A 17,634-nucleotide genomic window follows, 5' to 3' on the forward strand; every position below is an offset into this window, starting at 1 on the left:
AGCGAGCTAACCGCGCTAACGACACGGCCTAAAATCCTTTCATTTTCTCAAAAGTTGACAGTGCGCCTTATGTATGAATTCTGGTTGTGTTTGATGACCGCGAACCGATTTTATGTGGTACACGGGGCTCAGCAATCTGTCAAAAAATGTTTTAGTACGACTTTGGTAAGCTACGGAGCTGCAGCGCTTGATGGATTGTCGGAGCATTACGGCTACCGTAGTCTGGAGCCTCGCGGAGTAATACGTACTGTGCTTCAACGTAATATTACCGTATTGTGTGTGTATAAGGGCCATAAATGGCACCTGTTAAGAGACATGGTTACAAAGCGGATTTCAAACTCAAGGCTGTCAGTCAGGCAGTAGAAGTTGGGAACAGAGCAGCTGTGAAATCTGTCTTTGTTATTATGCTCAGCGTCTGTTAGTTTACATTTTGACTGCACAATTATGAGCTTTTTGTTATGCACAAAAACAACATTGTTTTCTTTTATTTGTGGACCATGATTATTTAATAAATGCTGATAATTTATTTTTGAGTAATTTCTTCATGTACATCTATGCTGTATGTAAATAAAAATGCCTGTGTGACATCTGGGACACAGTGTGACTAAGAACTCTCTTTTTGTTCTTAACTTATGGCTTTAAAAAAATATCGAGATATATATCTTATATCGCCACCCAGCTAAAAAATATCGAGATATGAATTTTGGGTCATATCGCCCAGCCCTACTTCTGGATTTTGCATTTGTGAGGTTGCCCTGGACTATCTTTGCTGATCACTGTTTTCCTGAGCACAAGAAGTGATTTCTGCTCTTTGTATAGCAAATCTTTCTGATGACCTGTTGCTAAACAACTAGTTACAAGATATCTGAGATTCCTGTTTAGCATTACTTACTTTATCTTGTTCCAGTGTCTTTGACGTGTGTTGCTGGCCTCAAATTCAAAATGAGCATTTTTTTTAATACAGTTGGTCAGTTTCCAATTTTAATTTGTCTTTGTCCACTTTTTTACCTCTTAGCCCGTGAAAGTCTGATCAGGCATTGTTGTCACCCAAGTGTGTGAATGAGATAACTCAAGGATGAAGCCACGTAGGAGTTTAATATTCATACCATAGGTGTAGCAACTAAAAATCTCAGGTTTGAGAGGTCAAGCTTTCTGAAAATCTTGTGAATATGATTAGGAAGCTGAGAGAGGTACCTCTGGCTGATGCCAAATTAAATTTAGGAAATAATTGATTGTGAAGTTGCTGCATTCCGTATTATTCCCATCTGTGGAAGCAGGGTAGTTATACTTCCACTCTGTCAATGAAACAATGTCACTTTATTAAAAAAAAATAAATAAATAAAGTAGTTATGTAAAAGAAAATGCTATCAGAAAACCAGAGTAATTAAAAAGTGACTGGATGGAAAGACTCCAGCTCTGTTCCTTTCACTTCCCATTTCCACAATGACTTCTATGCACGATAAAACAATATTAATTCAAAATGAGCAACATTGTCAACAGGGACATTCACTGAAAACCTCATAAATGCCAGGATGGTATTTGTACATATGAAATCCAAACATCTTCTAAGCCTGTAATCCTTCATAGTCGCCTCTTTTTATGGGCCTGCAGAAGACGAGGCTCATGCATGGCCGTGACTGAAATGCGATGCAAGTAATTGACAAACGATGAAGCAATGGGAGCATAGTGAGGATGTGACAGAGTTCAAATAAATCGATGAATACCAAACTCTGCAGCTATGCACACATCTCATATCTACTGTATCTGCTTATCTTTTCTTCTCTGTGCTTTGTGTCATAAAACAAAACAAGCACGCCTGCGCAGTCGTACACGAAACAAATAGGCTGGACATTTACCAGCTCGATTAACATGAGGAGAGTGATCTTCTGTAATCATGCTCAGAGCATCATCATATCTGGCTGCAAAGAACCCTTTCACATCCTATGAATACACCCTACCCTGCACGCACAATGGTGCCAATTTAAATGCAAATCCTGACATTCCCATCACTCAGCCTCAAGATGTCTGCTTCACCACCGCCACCGCCACGTTGGCCCAGATCTAAATGAGGCACGATCTGCACAACTGTACATCTTATCTGTGTATTGAAGTGCACGTTAAAGAAAGTGCATGAGAAACACGGCACGGCAGATAATGTGTCTGCGTGTGTGTGTGTGTGTGTGTGGCGGGTATGTGCAGTGTTGTTGATGCTGAGATTGTGAACTTCCCTTTTTTTAGAGCAGGGTAATTTCTGCCTTTCTTTGCCTTGTCAAGTCAAATACTCTATAGCGAAAGAGATCTCTGAATGTTGTTGTATGTGTTTGGATCATCGCGTACACATGGAAGCAATTAGTAAACCAGCAGCACGTGTACATGCGCTTAAAACTTCCCTCCTTTTCCTTGTAGTATGTCAAGAAGCTCAGTGTTTTTTTGCCAAACCTCAGAGCAGCAGTTGTTGTCCAAATGATGTGCTGTAATCAGGCTTCTGCGCTCGTGATTGGCCCCTCCTTCCATACTGTGGTTACAGGCTGCTATTGAGATTTGTGGCTCCCCAAAATGTTCCATAAAGATTAGAGAGGAAAACGAAACTTTTAAAAGAATCGTAAAGACAGAGAATACACCAAATGCCCTTTGCAGTTCAGGTTTGTTGTGACTTGACATATGCCTTCAAGCTACAGCCATTCAGCACCACGGCTCTTTCAATTTAGTTAACTTGCAACATTTAGCCGCAGGGCTGTCCTTGACAGCCTTGTTGTCTTACTCCATCTCTATTAATCCTCCTTCCACCCACCTGAATAGGAGATTTAGAATCTTTTTACAATAGTTAGGCAGGAGTTTTTCTTTTAGTACATCTCGTATCGATTTTTCTGGCAGTAAGACGCACCAAGTTGTACCATAAAAGCCAAAATGTCAGTTATGGAAAAACAACGCAACAAACGAGGGAGGGCACGTGTCCTGCAGACAAGATGGCTGCTCAGCACGACTGCTCCAGCCAACTTTTAACCAGCTTCTATCGATTATTCAACTTCCACGCTTATGCAGTTTATCGGCCCCTAAGCATCCTAGTCTCTTATCTGGCAAAGAACGGAAAAAACATTGAGATAAACTGAGTGCTCAAAGTTTAGCACAAATTAACAAAATATATTTTATGTAATGACTTTGAAAGCAGTAATAACAAAATGTCCTTGCTTTTTGTTCCACCGTGCTGAACTTAGAAACAGAGAGATGACTGATTTAGGTGTGCAAGCACTTAACGTTGTGCTATTTGCCCTCCAGCTCTCGTTATTTTGTGGAGGGCTTTTGATAGCACACAGATATGGAAAATTGCCTGCTGCTGTAAAAAGTATGCAGGACCATATCAACTTGTCGGCCTTAATATGCTTTAAACACCCTGTTCTATACATATTTTGCCCTAGGAAGGTCTCCAGTACCTTTGCACACTTCATGCACTTTAGATCTGTGAAAACCTGATTAAATTTGTTGCACTCCACAGCTATCATTACAAAAGGTGCTGTTTCAAACAACCCACACTATGCAAACTATGCAAAATCTGGTTGTAACATACAGTGGAAAGGAAACAAAAAAACTGACATACACCTTCACAGCTTTCGTCTTAATAAGAGGAGACGTGAACGGGAAGGATGCTTGTGGGGAACTTCCAAAAGACCCGCAGCTTTGTGTTGTCACTTTTCTCCTGTTGCATTCGATACATTTAGTCAGCTCATTATAAGCAATGACTAAGAGCAAATGTCATGTCTGTATTTTTCTTTCACACGCGATCTCAGATAGCAATTGAAAATCGCTTTTTGAAATGTCAGAGATTTCTCCTGCCAGGTAGTAAACTACTCACTACGCCGGCTGATTCTTTGGAAAACGGCTTGGGCTTAAATTTCAAGGGGAACAGAAAATGTGTTCAAACCGGGGCCAACATCACTACAACCATTTGACATTACTACCTAGACTGCATCGCAGCATAGAGAAGGTGAAGAAGTAGAGGATTTTCATTTGAAGTAAGCACTAAACATTCATCAAATTTGTTCATAAAAACAAGAAAGTGACGATGCGTGGGAAGCATAATTAATAAAAAACACATTACAACTAGAGCTCAGTCAGCTTACCACTGACCACCATTTTGTCAAACCACTAACCACCATATATCAAGTTCCACAAGCGGAGAGCAGCTGTATTATGTAATGAGGGTACGCAGTTTCAAGCTGTGGAGTATGGTGAGGTATGATAATGGCTGTGCATAAGTGCACTCATGTAATGATATTCCTCTTCCCATATTAAGATTTTTACCTACTAAACATTCTCCTTATAGACAAAGGAGACATGTTAGTGAAACAAGCTTCAAAAATGTTCCTTTGAACTTTTCTGCCAGTGTTAAATTTGGCTTACCTGAGCTGCTGCAGTTGAGCCCAACAAAAAAAGAAAACCTTTCCTATGATTAAAGAAAAACAATAAGTCACCTGAACTCTAGCAACGATGATCTGTCACTGGAATTGAGCGCCTATTTTTTCATCCATGTTCCAGCAGGAATTTGATGAGGCTGTCTATGGAGTAAAGAGTTGTAAAGAGCAGGCTCTGAGAGGCTTTGGAAATAGGGGATCATTAAAGAAACCTCCCCCCTCAGCGGACCCCATGAGCTCCCTTCTTTCTCTGCCACTCAGTTCCATTGCAGAAAAATTAGCAAAGCTGAAGACTGTTTAGGTCCTTAGCTGTAATGTCAGTAGCGCTAATAAGGGTAATGCTGGTAGAAGCGTCCCAGAGTGATGGTCATTAACATTTCAGCAACTGTATGCTAGAGTTGGCACTGTGAGCAAAGGGAGCCCTGGAGGTATCATAGGAGCTCATAGTCCTCCCTGAGGGGACAGCTGAGCTCTCGCTGTTCCCTGGGGGGAAAAGACATCAAATCCTTTCTCTGCCGTATGTGGTGGCTTCTAGAAGGGGAAAAAAAGAAAAGGAAAAACTTCACAAGGCTATCCTTCAAAGGATTTTCTTTGGTATTACCTTGTCTCCGTTTCTTTGTGAAGTGCCCGTCTTTTCTTTCACCAGTCTTTTCCTGTCTCTCAGTCACTCCTTCTAAGACTTTATGTTTCTTGAAGTCTGACGTTTTTTTGTTGCTGCCATCTGGCAGGGAGGAATAATAAGAATGCTGCATACTATATGTATTTTATTGCAAAGAACTACCATCACAGTGCTTCTGGCAAATCTGGTAAAATCTGATCTGAACCACAGATCATTCTCTTTCTGTCCAGTACCGTGTCCTTGTCTTCCTCTGTCTCTCACTTCTTTTCACCTCTTACTCGCCTCGTCCTTTGCTTTCTCTTTTCCCCTCATTAGTCAGCAGCTTTCACCTCAGTTAGCTTCTCTCAGAGTGTTTCCCCCCGGCTGCCTAATTCTTCTCTCGGACAAATCTGTCTGAGTCACCCCCCATTTACCTCGTCCATCTTCCTCGTCCTAACTGTCCTCTCTTCTCTCCTCATCCAGAGGGTACCCAGATGACCCCATTGAGGCTGAGCTGATCGATGAGCGCCACCCTTACATCCATGGGATGTATTCAGCACCACTGGCTCAGCCAGAGAGGGGTAGCATGGCCAGTCTGGACCGCATGGGTGGTCGTCGCTCACCTTCCATCGACAGCATCCGCAAAGACCCACGCTGGCGGGACCCAGATCTCCCAGAGGTCATTGCCATGCTAGGCCACCCGATCGACCCAGTCAAGTCCAACGCCGCTGCCTACCTGCAGCACTTGTGCTACGAAAATGACAAGATTAAGAAAGATGTGCGTCAGCTGAAGGGAATTCCAGTTCTGGTGGGTCTTCTGGATCACCCCAAGTCTGAAGTCCATCGTAAGGCTTGTGGTGCCCTGCGCAACATCTCCTATGGCAAGGACAATGACAACAAGGTGGCCATCAAGAACTGTGATGGCATCCCGGCCCTTATCCGCCTTCTGAGGAAGACCAACGACATGGAAGTACGAGAACTCATCACAGGTAAGATACGTATTTCCAACTTAAATTAATAATTTGTAATTTTAGGATTGCACTCGTTTCCTGTTGTGGTTGAAGTTAGAGGAGATTGATACTATTCAAGTCTCTTGTGATGGATACGATGACACATCAGGCAGGTGTTTCTCTTGGCTTTAAGAAAGCAGGTATGAAACAGTTAACTTGCTTTGTAGACAACCAATAATCCTCTAATCTTATTTAGTATTTCATCCAATTTTTTTGTATTAAAAGGTCAATTTGAATTTTTTATTTGTTTGATTTATATGAACTATTTCTCCACAGTCAGTGTAATACCTATAATACATCTTGTCAGCATGCCCCCAGTATGGAGGAGCAGTAGGAGTACTGGGAGAGATGCTAAGCATTTTAGCCACCTAATGAGTCAATAATAGCTTCTATGTGTTTTTGTAGTATGCTACATTTAACATTTTTCTGTGTAAAGCTACCAGATTACTGTGAACAACAACAGTAATTAATGGACAAAGGAGTTACTGGCTTACCACTGCCAGTGGTTAGTTTATTTAGTATTATTGTGTGAGTTGGGTACGGTGGCCCTGAGAGGTCAAACGCAGACAAAACATTACAGAAGTTGAATAAAACATGACAGAAAAACGAAAAACCCACAAAAAACAAAAGATGTTTTCTTTTCTTTTTTGACTTCTTCCGTTGTCTTTTATTCAACTTCTGTTGCGTTTTGTGTACTTTTGGATTTTTCTGCATTTTTCTATTTCCTGGTGTTTTCTTAAGTTGCAATGTGTTTGGTGTTTCAGCGTAACTTGGATCCAAACTAACTGTAGACTCACACAGTAAAACAAACTAACAGGTCAAAGCGCACAGTGGCTCTGTGGTTAAAATCGTTCCACAGCAACAGCGAGATTGGTTTGGCCCTGTTTGAAGTTTGCATGTTCTCTATGTGCTTGCATGGGTTTTCTTTGGGACCTCCAATTTTCCGGACTTCACTTCCTGATTAAAAAAAGAATTTAAAAAGACGTGGTAGAGCAGCAACCTCTTTGTTAAAGTAAAATAACTGTTTTGTTCTTGGAATCTGCCATAATCCCTTTGTCTCTCTCTGCATGGTACTGCAGGGCTGTGAGTCATGCTATATTAAGAAGCAGATCTTTAACTGCTGACACACATTACTATTTAGCATTATTCATATTTCATATCATATTCATATCTATAAATCATCTCAACATTTGCAATAAGTTTGTTTCTAACATACTTGCCTAATTAGCACTGAATTGCATAAGTCCCTGTATGGCAGTGAAGATCTAGACAAGGCGTTTAAAGCTGTAATTAGTCCTAGTTAGATCCCAAGAAGACGTGTTTTGAGTGTACTGATAGGTGTGGGGGTTTTCTTACCACTTATTAAACGTAACATATGTTAATGAGTAAAGGATCACCAGTGGTCACGGATATCAAATTTCAAGATTTGATTACTTTAGCCTCACAACGTAGTACTGCGGAGACAGATGGAAAGTGGAGGGATAATCTATAGGACAGCAAAAAAACGCTATTAGATGCATCGGGTAATGAAATACTGTATGTTTTTAATTCCTTTAAGAGGAGCTATTGATTCAGATGCTAGGATAGGATTTCTTCTCCTTGACCCGGTAAATGTCATTGATGTGGGGAAAACACTCTGTGTATGTGCGTTCAGCTAATCCCTAACACAACTGGCTTGACCTGACACACTTTCGGCTGGTATTAACACGTTTGGCATCTGAGAGTGGGCTTTTGTTTTCAGTGTGAAAAATGAGAAGCACTTTCAAGTGAGAAACTTGACCTTTGCGAAATGCAGTATACACGCTAGCTCAAAACAATTAAAGGAGTTGCTATTTAGGTGCCAAATTAAGGGAGGAAAATTGCTGACAAATCTGATTTGGGCAGATGTGGATAGTTAGCTAGGTGTTGTGTTGTCGATATCTTTGAGACTGTGGCCCTTTAAGGGGGAATGTTGGCTATATTTTGGCTATTGACAGCTTTAGTCTGGCCTTTAAAAACCACACACATGCATTTGTGTGTGTTTGTGTGTGTGTGTGTGTTGTCTGCCGTGACAGAGATGTTGCAGTGAGCGATGGCTGTGCTGCAGCAGAAATGATTGCCTTTACAGCACCTTGTTGCTCCCCTTCGTAGCTAAAAATAACCCTGCACCACAAGACAAGGAGGGCAGAACGGAGGGAGTTATTCCCTTCCCTCCTAGCCGTAATTATCCAACCCTCCCTCCCTCGCTCGATCTAATTTTTTTCTCTCTTTCATTCATTATCTATACTCTCATTCATTTTCCCTCTGTCACGGTTTCCTCCCTATCCCTGCCTCAGTCTCCAGCTTTACGTTTCCATTGCCACTGCTCCGTCCCCAGTGAAAACGGGCCCGTCACAATGCAAGCTCAGCTCACAGGCTCAGCTCACAGGCTCAGCTCACAGGCTCAGCCGGTGTGGCTGGAATTGGCTGTGTTTTTCCTCAATTAAATATAATTGGGGGGGATTTAAATACAGGCCCTTTTCTTAGTCCATGTGTTTAAGAGTTTGCTGTTGGAGTTTATGCCGTCCCTCAGAAACCACAGCGAGCTCTGTTTTCTACAGGGGAAATGGGTGACGTGGAAAGAACCGAGCAGTTTCATTTTCCAACACACAAGTTGGGCAGACAGTGGAGTCGTTCATATTTTTAGAGCTTTGTATCGTTCAGAGTAATTCTATTTTCCCTCCTGGTAGGCTCAGGGCTGTTTGTGCCCTCCAGCAATTCCCACTCTGGAAATGTAGATTATTAAGCGGATTTCTCTCCTGTTTTCCCTGCAGGAGACGTCTGGTTTTTGTGGACTGACATTCAAGCAGGTGCCTGCTGCACACCTTTTGTTGTTTGGATGAAAGATGCATATGGTTGGCAGGGATTTAAGCTAGAGGAGAGATAATGTCTAGACACACGTGTTTGTCTCTGCCCAGCTTTTGTGCTCTTGTCAGTAAAATTACAGTGTTGTCTGACAAGAGTTCGAAGCATGGGAAACATTTCTAAAACTGTAACTGTAACTTCAGCTTACACAGAACGCCTTGATCAGTTTGCTTTGACCAACCAGCAGCCAGTTTAACCAGATTCAATTAAAATGATCTTCATTGTCCACACTCCTTCTGGTTATGTTTTGTTTTTTTAAATCCTTCTTGTGGTCGTCACTCACTGTAGTTGCCTTGTCTGCTGTTGATTGCTGAACAGATTGATAGAATGATTTTGTCTCAGACTCTCTTTTCGCTGAAAACAGCCACCTTCCTCCTGCTACTGCTAACAGGGAGTGATCCAAAACAGTGAGCTGAAAGACATCAAAATGCACTGGGAGAGTCATCTGGGCTTTTCTGCCTACTAGCTACTTCTTTCACATTGCTCACAGATTTTATCGGTTGTTTTTAACAAACCCAAAGCACAAGATGAAGCCAGTGAGGAGGCAGTGTAGTAGGGACTTTGTAGTGATTAATGCCATCTGACTTTATCCAACACCCCCAACTTTTAGACGGTAAACCTTTTTTTTTTTAGACCTGTTGTAGCAGGAGAAGTAATTATTATCATTAATAACATTAATTAGAATCGGAATCAGAAGACTTTATTTATCCCCAAGGGGCAATTAACATACAACAGAGCAGCATAACGTTGAAGATAAGGACAGTAAGAACAGGCAATAAGAGTGAGATAATAAATACACAGAATATACAGTATATACAGTTTTAAAATTACACAGTTTTAAAATTAAAGTGACTGAAAGGTGAATAAATAACTGTGAGTGACTAAAAGTGAATAAAGTGTCGGTAGTATAAAAAGAGTGTAGTTTATGTTTCTGGTGTGGGAAATGTTTTTATCGGCTGGTGTTAAAAAGCAGAGTGGCTTTGGGGACAAAGGTGGCGCTCCTCCTCTCAGTCCTGCAGGAAATGCAGCGGAGGCATCGCCCAGAGGGGAGCCATTGAAATGCGGGGTGAAGAATGTGAGAGGGGTCGTTGATGATTTTAGCTGCCTCTCTAAGGGCCTGTTGGCTGAAAACCTGTGCCAGAGTTCTGACAGCCAGGCCAATGATTTTAGAGCACACTGATGCAGTGTGCTGCAGTCTGTTCTTGTTCTGAAGGCTGAGGGAGTGGAACCAGCAGGTGATGGAGAAGGTCATGATGCTTTCCAGGAAGGCATAGTAAAAAGTCATCATGATGGGTGTGCTGACTCCAAAGGAGTTGAGTTTCCTAAGGAGGTGTAGCCGTTGGTGGCACCTCCTTAGTAATTGCTGCGTCCCATTTAAGTGCCCCACTTCTAAGGCTTTGATATTTTCCATGCAGACTTGCTTGAGCGGCTCACTGATGCACTTGATACGACTCTGTTGCCGTTATTAATTACTAGAGATGGCACGATACCACTTTTTTGTCCGATACGATATCATAAATTTGGATATCGGCCGATACCGATATGAATCCGATATAGTGTTTTTTAATCAATAAAACTGTTTTATTTTTTTTATATCTTGCTGCATTTTGTATAAGTTCATACTCAAGTTCAAGCAAAAAAAAACAAACACTAAAGCTATTCTGTTATACCTGTATGCAAAAAATACACTGCACCCAAAATATTTCATAGTTCAGCAATACTGATCAATCTAATAAACTTAAACCTACTCCATCCTTCCTATTCTGGTATTTTAAAGAGTACTTAGCAGAAACATTAAGCAACCTAACTAATAGGGTTGCAAACTCCCAGCAAAAAAAAAAAAAGGGAACCACCCCCCAACCTCCACCTCATGATGCTTAATCGACGTAATCAACTTTAATTTGATGCAGTGTGAAACAAAATGCACAGAAATAAATTATTTTTCAAGAATAATTAAATAGATTCAACATCTTTCTTCAACAGAATTGCAGACTGCACAGATGGTACCTTCCCAAAGGAAAAAGTACTATAGCTTACTAGGGTATATTAGACTTAACAGTTACTATATACAGTAATGGACTTCTATATTTTACATCAGATTAAAACTTTGGGTGTAAGATTCAGAAAATTATTTATTAAAAGCTCGACATTTTAAATGAGAATAAGAAAGAAAAGTATGTCTTTGTGCCCCATTTTCCCTGTTCATGCCCTATCGGCCCCCCTGGCTAAACTTTGCTAGATCCGCCCCTGCACAGTTACCAGCCGTCAGCTACGTAGAAAAGCATCCTGGTGTAGAAAGTAATATTAAATAAATCCTAACAACAGATTACCAAGCTTAAACGTGCTGCTGTTGTTCAGCCGCTGGTTTCCTCTTTCTGGTGCAAAGTGGGCCAAAAACAAACAAGAGAGACGGACTCGCGACAGAAAAGCCGATCAGCTGATCATTGATCAGTTTCACGATTGAAGTAGCAGCAAGAAGAGGCAGTCGCTCCATATATCGTTTGTTAAGCTTAACGCGGGAATGCTTTACAAACATTCAGAGATGAACTTACACACTTGCTTTACTTCTCTGTGGGATAACTTTCTCGGAGATGAAATGCCGGATTGGTAGCGAGGCTACAAATACATACAGCCGCTTCACGTGATGCATACTGCTGCAACGTGCTACGGTTATGAGCCGAGTTACGCCATGTCGCAAGTTTTGTGAGGTGCTTTTTTGATATTTAATGGATTGGATTACATTTTTTATTTCTCTCTGATATCCGATCCAGTAATTTAGGTCAGTATCGGACCGATACGTAATATCGGATCGGTCCATCTCTATTAATTACACCTGTGTTTTCCTTTAAGGAACAAAATGGATGCTGTGAAAAAGAGCTATGGATAGTGTCAGTGTTCTTACTGCAAGTCTAAAGGCTGAAGTGATCATGCAGTTGGCATTTTAAAACAAACTGGGCAGGAAGAAAATGCCAAACATCTCCCCCTTAACAGATCACTGAAAGGTAATGATTACTGTAGCTACCTGCAACCACAGAGACAACCAGGGTATGCAGTGTTTTTGTTTGTTTGCTCATCCAAACATGACTGAATTAAAGATACACTTTTGTTATAGTCTTCTTCCTGTCACTAAATGTAATATATTCATGTAATTCATGTAAATCAAAGTGTTAGCAATAAGTTTTCATTAAGTTTGGGATCAGACAGCATTGTTTCAGCTCATCTGGATGCCAGCCGATGGTCAACTAGAAAGTCCCGTAGAGATGGTGTCCGCAGGTGCCGTCACATATGCAAACCGCTTTGCAACCCAGCTTTACGCCAGCTTCTCCTTTTTATGCTGCAATTTGTTACTGGAGCTGTTTTGTTGTGGGATCTTGCTGCTGTAAATCACTGCAGACATTGTGTGTGTCTGTGCGAGCGTACTGTAGCAGAGATTTTTCTTATTCTGTGGACATTCACAGAAGAACGAGTCCACCTTTTGAGGTCTCCCTCTTCTCTTTCTCTTCTCCTGCCTCTAGCACGCCCAATCTCTTTCTCCCTTCTTCTGAACCGTGCCTCCGTCCTTCTTTACCTCTCAGAGTGTGATGGATGGCATGAGAGGTGAGGAGGAGAAGTAGAGGAGGAGAACGGTAATGGGCAGAACTAAGTTAATAGCTGTGCTTGAAGAGCAACATGCCTGCCAGTGGTGCCTGGAAAATTTAATTAGCCCAGCCACAGCTCCAGTCCCTTACCCGGTCCTACTCTTAGTTCCTCCAGCCGTCATATCCAGGTATCACAGAGAGATGCAAAATAAAGGGAGTATAAGAGCCGGCAGTTGGTTAATATGTAGTTCACAGTCTGTTGGTTATATTAGGAAAAAATGATGAATCCAAACTGCCTGTTAGCAACAGTATATGATGGAAGAGGCAGGTTATAATGTGCATGTTAAGCTTTCCTTTTGGCTAGATTGCATTTAAAACAAAGTCATCAGAGGGTTATGAGAAAACTCAATCACAGTAAAAGATTGTTGCTGCATATATATATCAGATAACAAGGTTTTTCTTTCTTATGCCATTTCCTGTTTATGCAAACTGAAGCACAGTTGCCTTTGGAGGGTTTTTTAATAGCTGAATAAGTTCTGTTTACAGGAATATATTCCAGTAGGTTTTACAGGTTATTTAGCATATTCATTTTATTACACGCAATGTTTTAGAAACGTATTTTCTGGACCAACTCAACTAGACTGCTCCAGAACTTTTTCTCGGCAGATAAACAACATTAATAATAAGCCAGAAAGAAAAGTTAAGGCCTGATCATCAAAGTGAGGGATTTCTTTGCATTTTTAAAAAGCACACACGCACCATTAAATCACAACACTGATTTTCTTAAGGCGCTTTGTTAATGTGAGGAATAAGACACTACAAGATTAAAAAACAAACAGAACAGGCAACTAACCCTGGTCATAGGAGGTGTGTATTAAAATAGTATGAATGAACACACAGCGAAAGTTTAATTATGAGACATCATGAAGTTCAATTATGCTTCACTTTAATTAACTCTAATGTGATCTGTCGTGTCAGTAAAACTTGCAGTGTTCTCATATTTTTATTACTGAGCTTTATTCAGAGTATTAATTAAAATAGGTACTTGCATTCATTCAACTGTTTTCAGTTATGTTGCAGCCTAGATTTGCTCTTCTCACTTTTTTAAAATTTCCTTTGGAAGTTTTTTTGTGTTTTTATTACTTTAATATGAGAATTTATTCATCAGGGAATGGTGCAGCGGATTGGCTGATTAGATATTTGTGTTAACGAGCAGATGAACATTTATACCCAATGAAGTGGATGGTGGATTGGTAAATATCACCCTATACATGTGAGAGATGGAAAATTTGATCAAATTAACAACGACTACAACATTTGCTTTGATTATTGTTTATTTTTTTAACCCATATTTTACTTTTTAGATTTGTTTATATAAACTGTAGTGACCTCAATGCCTCATACTTTCCTTTGTTTGTGTCCTATTATAAGACTTTTATAAGAGTTTGCTTAACCTCCAGAGACAGATGAAAGTCAGTTTATATTTGTGTTCGTGGAAAGTTCAGGCAGAAGTTAGACAAAAAAACTCAAACTTGTGCACTTTTCGGGGTTTGGATCACCTGGACAGTTTGGCTTAGATCAATGCAAATTGACTGCAGCTCTAAAGTGGCTCCGTATCGTGCGCCAATACAATAATTAACCGAAACTCTTGGCTCAGCAGTGCATTTTTGACAGCTGACGTTTCTATCCAAACTAAGTGCAGCGTTCTTCATTTCTAGCTGTGAAGAGAAGTCTGGTTACAGCGTATATTGTTCATGTTGCCTGTTAAATTTAGGTGTGAATGGCATCAAAAAACCAGCACACACACATGAGTGTTTATGAGGGAACCCGATCTTTTTGGCATGACAACTGCATGGTGTCTGCCTCCGGCTTGCAAGACAGCGGTACATCCCTAACATGCCCACCTCTGACAAGCTGACATAGGACAGCAAATGGACTAAAGCTGATACAGTTGTTGGCCTGAAACACTGGCGGGATGCTGGATGGAGACGGTCACTTCCACAGCACTCTGTCATCTTAAATAACATTCTGTCAGTGGGCTGTATGCCTGTCGTACTTGATGGATCACAGCCACGGCAAAGACATGCCTTTTCCCTCCCCTCTGGCATATGTGATCTGTGCAGAGCTGACTGATTCCACCGGCCTGAGCAGTGTTTCAGTTGGAGCACTGAAGGTGACGGTGAACTACCAAAGGAGCGAAAGAAAGTTTGTATGGTGAACAAGAATCTGGTAACTTTAAAGCACAGAGCAGTCTTTCAACATCCTGGGTACGACAGATCAGGGATGCCTGTATGCCGTATGCACTTCCAGCCAAGTTGAAAAATGGACTGCAATCTAGAAACAAGTATGCACCATTGAAATAAGGGGAATTATGCACCATTTATCTTATAGCAGTGAATACACATCGGGCTTGGATGCTGGAATCATAGAAATCAATGAACAAGACTTTGTCTGAATATTATTAAAGTGCCGTCTGTTTCTTCCTCCTCTGTGGCACGTTGCAAAAGTCATAAATTAGCACCACTTATTTCTGTTAGGACACCGACAGCACAGTGAGAAGTTTTCTTTGTCTTTCTTAAGATCCCATCACTCATTGTGAGTTGATTGCATGTTACATTTTGCTTGTCACGAGTAAAGCTGATGCTAATGACACAACAGTGGCAGTAATCAAGCTGTCAGGCTGGCAGGCATGAATGTTAGCTAGCTGTCATCATACCAAAGTACAGACACCACAAGTGCACGTTTGTCTTTTAATTGGATTCATGCCTGGATGCGGAGATTTCCTCTCAGATGCTCGAATGTGTTTGTTTGGGAAAAGTGACACAATTGACCCTGTGGGGAAAAATAAAAAGCAGATGAGATGGAAATGCTACCCTGTTGGGTAGTGCTAAATTCTGTGAGCGTCGTCTGCACCAGTATCTGTTTCACACTCACATAGTGCCACGGGATATTCTGACTTCATAACGAGGCCAAAATTCAGATAAAACGATAAATGATTTTCCACCGACTGTGACATCTGTCTCTGCTGATGCTAACACACCTGCGGCTGCGAGCACTGCACTATTTACTTATTTTCTTCCGATCACAGCTTCAGTTTTGCTGATGGAAGAACATCCATATGCTAAAATATAATCTCAGCTTGTTTTGCACCAAGTTAAACGTACCAAAAAAAAATCTATATCGAATTTGTAGAGGTATGAAATTTACAGTAAACACCTGAAGCTCAAAATTAAACATGCTTTTCTTTCTACAATGTAATTACCTGAGCGTTGGTGATTTAATGCTCAACGGGATATTTTTCCCTGAATTTAGCCTGTAAGGCTGTGTTTACTCTCAGGACGTGACCTGCTCCCGACAAGCTGTGAGTCAGGTGGAGTGTTTTAGGTAGAGTCATAGCTGATCGTACGATACGCACCCTCCCTCCCAGGAAAGAAATAATCACAATATCCCTTGTGTGTAGCCACACCCCAGCTTCCACATCTAATAGCATCCCAGCCTGGTGGTCTCTGACGCACAGGAAGTCTAGTCTAGTCACCAACTGAAAAAACAGAGCGAGTGGAGCTCCGGTGTTTCCACTTCAGTGGCCGATGTCACAGACATGTTAGCATCAGCAAAAATGTATGCTACATTCAGTGGAGGTTTATTTAGAAACTGCGAGACGCCAAAAATTCAACTGACTTTAAACTCGACACTGCGCTTCCTCACCAGCAATCCAGCTGCAGACACACCCACGCACACGCACAGGGATTCCTTAACTTGGTAGTGGCAAAGCAGAGCGGAAAAAGGTCATGAACTAAATTAAGATTTACTGTTTTGTAAGAGCGTCGCTTAAGTGTTTTAGTTACATTATGTTTTTTTTTAACATTTCGAAGGAAACAGTCAAACAAGGCATAACCACATCAGAGGGACTGGAATTATTTTTAGCCCAGATCTGTCCGCTGAGACAGAGTGGAGAGCATGATTTAACAGAGGAAATATTGACCGTCTGGAAAATGTACAGAAACTATTTTAAAGAAGTGTGCCAGGAAGTATGACGGCTTCACTGCTCTGCTAATGGCCTGTTTATGGGACGAGAGCGATTCACACGCTCTGGGCGCATGTGAATACAGAACTATATGAATGCGTTTATACGTGCAAAAGCTGCGAGTCTCTGAGCACTTTGGCATGTGCGAGTGTGTAAATATTTGCTTAATCTTAATCTTAGCCCCCAGCTGTTAGTCCTGTGGACCAGATTGGAGTGAGAGGGTGGGGTGGGGACGCTCGCAAGGAAGCCGGTGATATTGTATGAAATAAAAAAGGACAGGTGCCTGCTACGTTTTTTTTTTTCTAAAAACAATAGAAAGTTTCTTTCTGTGGTTCAGCTGGCAAATTTGGCTCATCCGTCAACACAGTCGGCACTTATCCGGTCAGCGTAAACAGCGTCGTTACCTATAGCTGTGAAGCTACAGCTAATGATGATAAACCTCCATACATTCCTTTAGAAAACATACTAAAAAGGCTCATATAGATTTTTGCTGATGCCTCCCTTCCACTGTAACCCGGAAGTGAATAAGCATTGTACTTGTACGTTCACAAGTACAATGCAAACGCAAGTTGCTAAGAGCTTTTCCAGCATGCATGGATTAAGTTGCTGCTGCATAGGCACAGGGTTTTAGGACCAAATTGTGAAAGAGGAAAATAAAGGGTGTGATAAGTGATGAGAAGCAGAAACAGAGACTTGAGGGCTGGATTGATGAAAACAACAACTCAGGAACGTGTCCAACATGGGCTTGAGAGAGGTTTTGGGGGGGTTTTTGTTTTGTTTTTTTGCTTTTTAAGTGTTTTCCTCTCCTCAAACTGGCTGCCTCGCTTCACAGCTTCCATGTGTCTGAGTGAAAAACCCATCTGATGCCTGATGCTTTAACACGGCATTTTATTTTTCTGTGGGTTTGGCTGTCTGGCTGTGCTCCCAAAAATTCCCCTCCTCTTTTCTTTGTGTGCCTGCCTCTGTTTTGTGAAGCCCTGGGATGCACATACCCAGCTCAATTTAGTTTACTTTTTTTTCTTTTGCTGAAGTATAAAATTGGCTGGCTGTTAGTGAGATTTGCAGCCACCTAGAAAATGCTCTTTCTCCTGCTTGGATTTCTTGGGAAAGATAAGGGAGGACAGGGATGATT

General features: G+C 41.3%; 1 protein-coding gene across 13 annotated transcripts in view; it reads left to right on the forward strand.

Moving 5' to 3' along the window:
- The window catches only part of arvcfb (ARVCF delta catenin family member b), a 257,350-nt gene that overhangs the window by 179,116 nt on the left and 60,600 nt on the right, over positions 1–17,634 (forward strand). For all 13 annotated transcript variants that reach the window (XM_084945743.1, XM_084945737.1, XM_084945742.1 and 10 more), the window contains one exon: positions 5,491–5,996. In XM_084945743.1, the coding sequence (XP_084801869.1) occupies positions 5,491–5,996 (506 nt within the window). The remainder of the gene's footprint in view (positions 1–5,490; positions 5,997–17,634) is intronic.

Source organism: Perissodus microlepis, chromosome 12 (genome assembly GCF_051167445.1).
Source record: "Perissodus microlepis isolate ML-2025 ecotype Zambia chromosome 12, ASM5116744v1, whole genome shotgun sequence".
Classification (NCBI taxonomy): Eukaryota; Metazoa; Chordata; class Actinopteri; order Cichliformes; family Cichlidae; genus Perissodus; species Perissodus microlepis.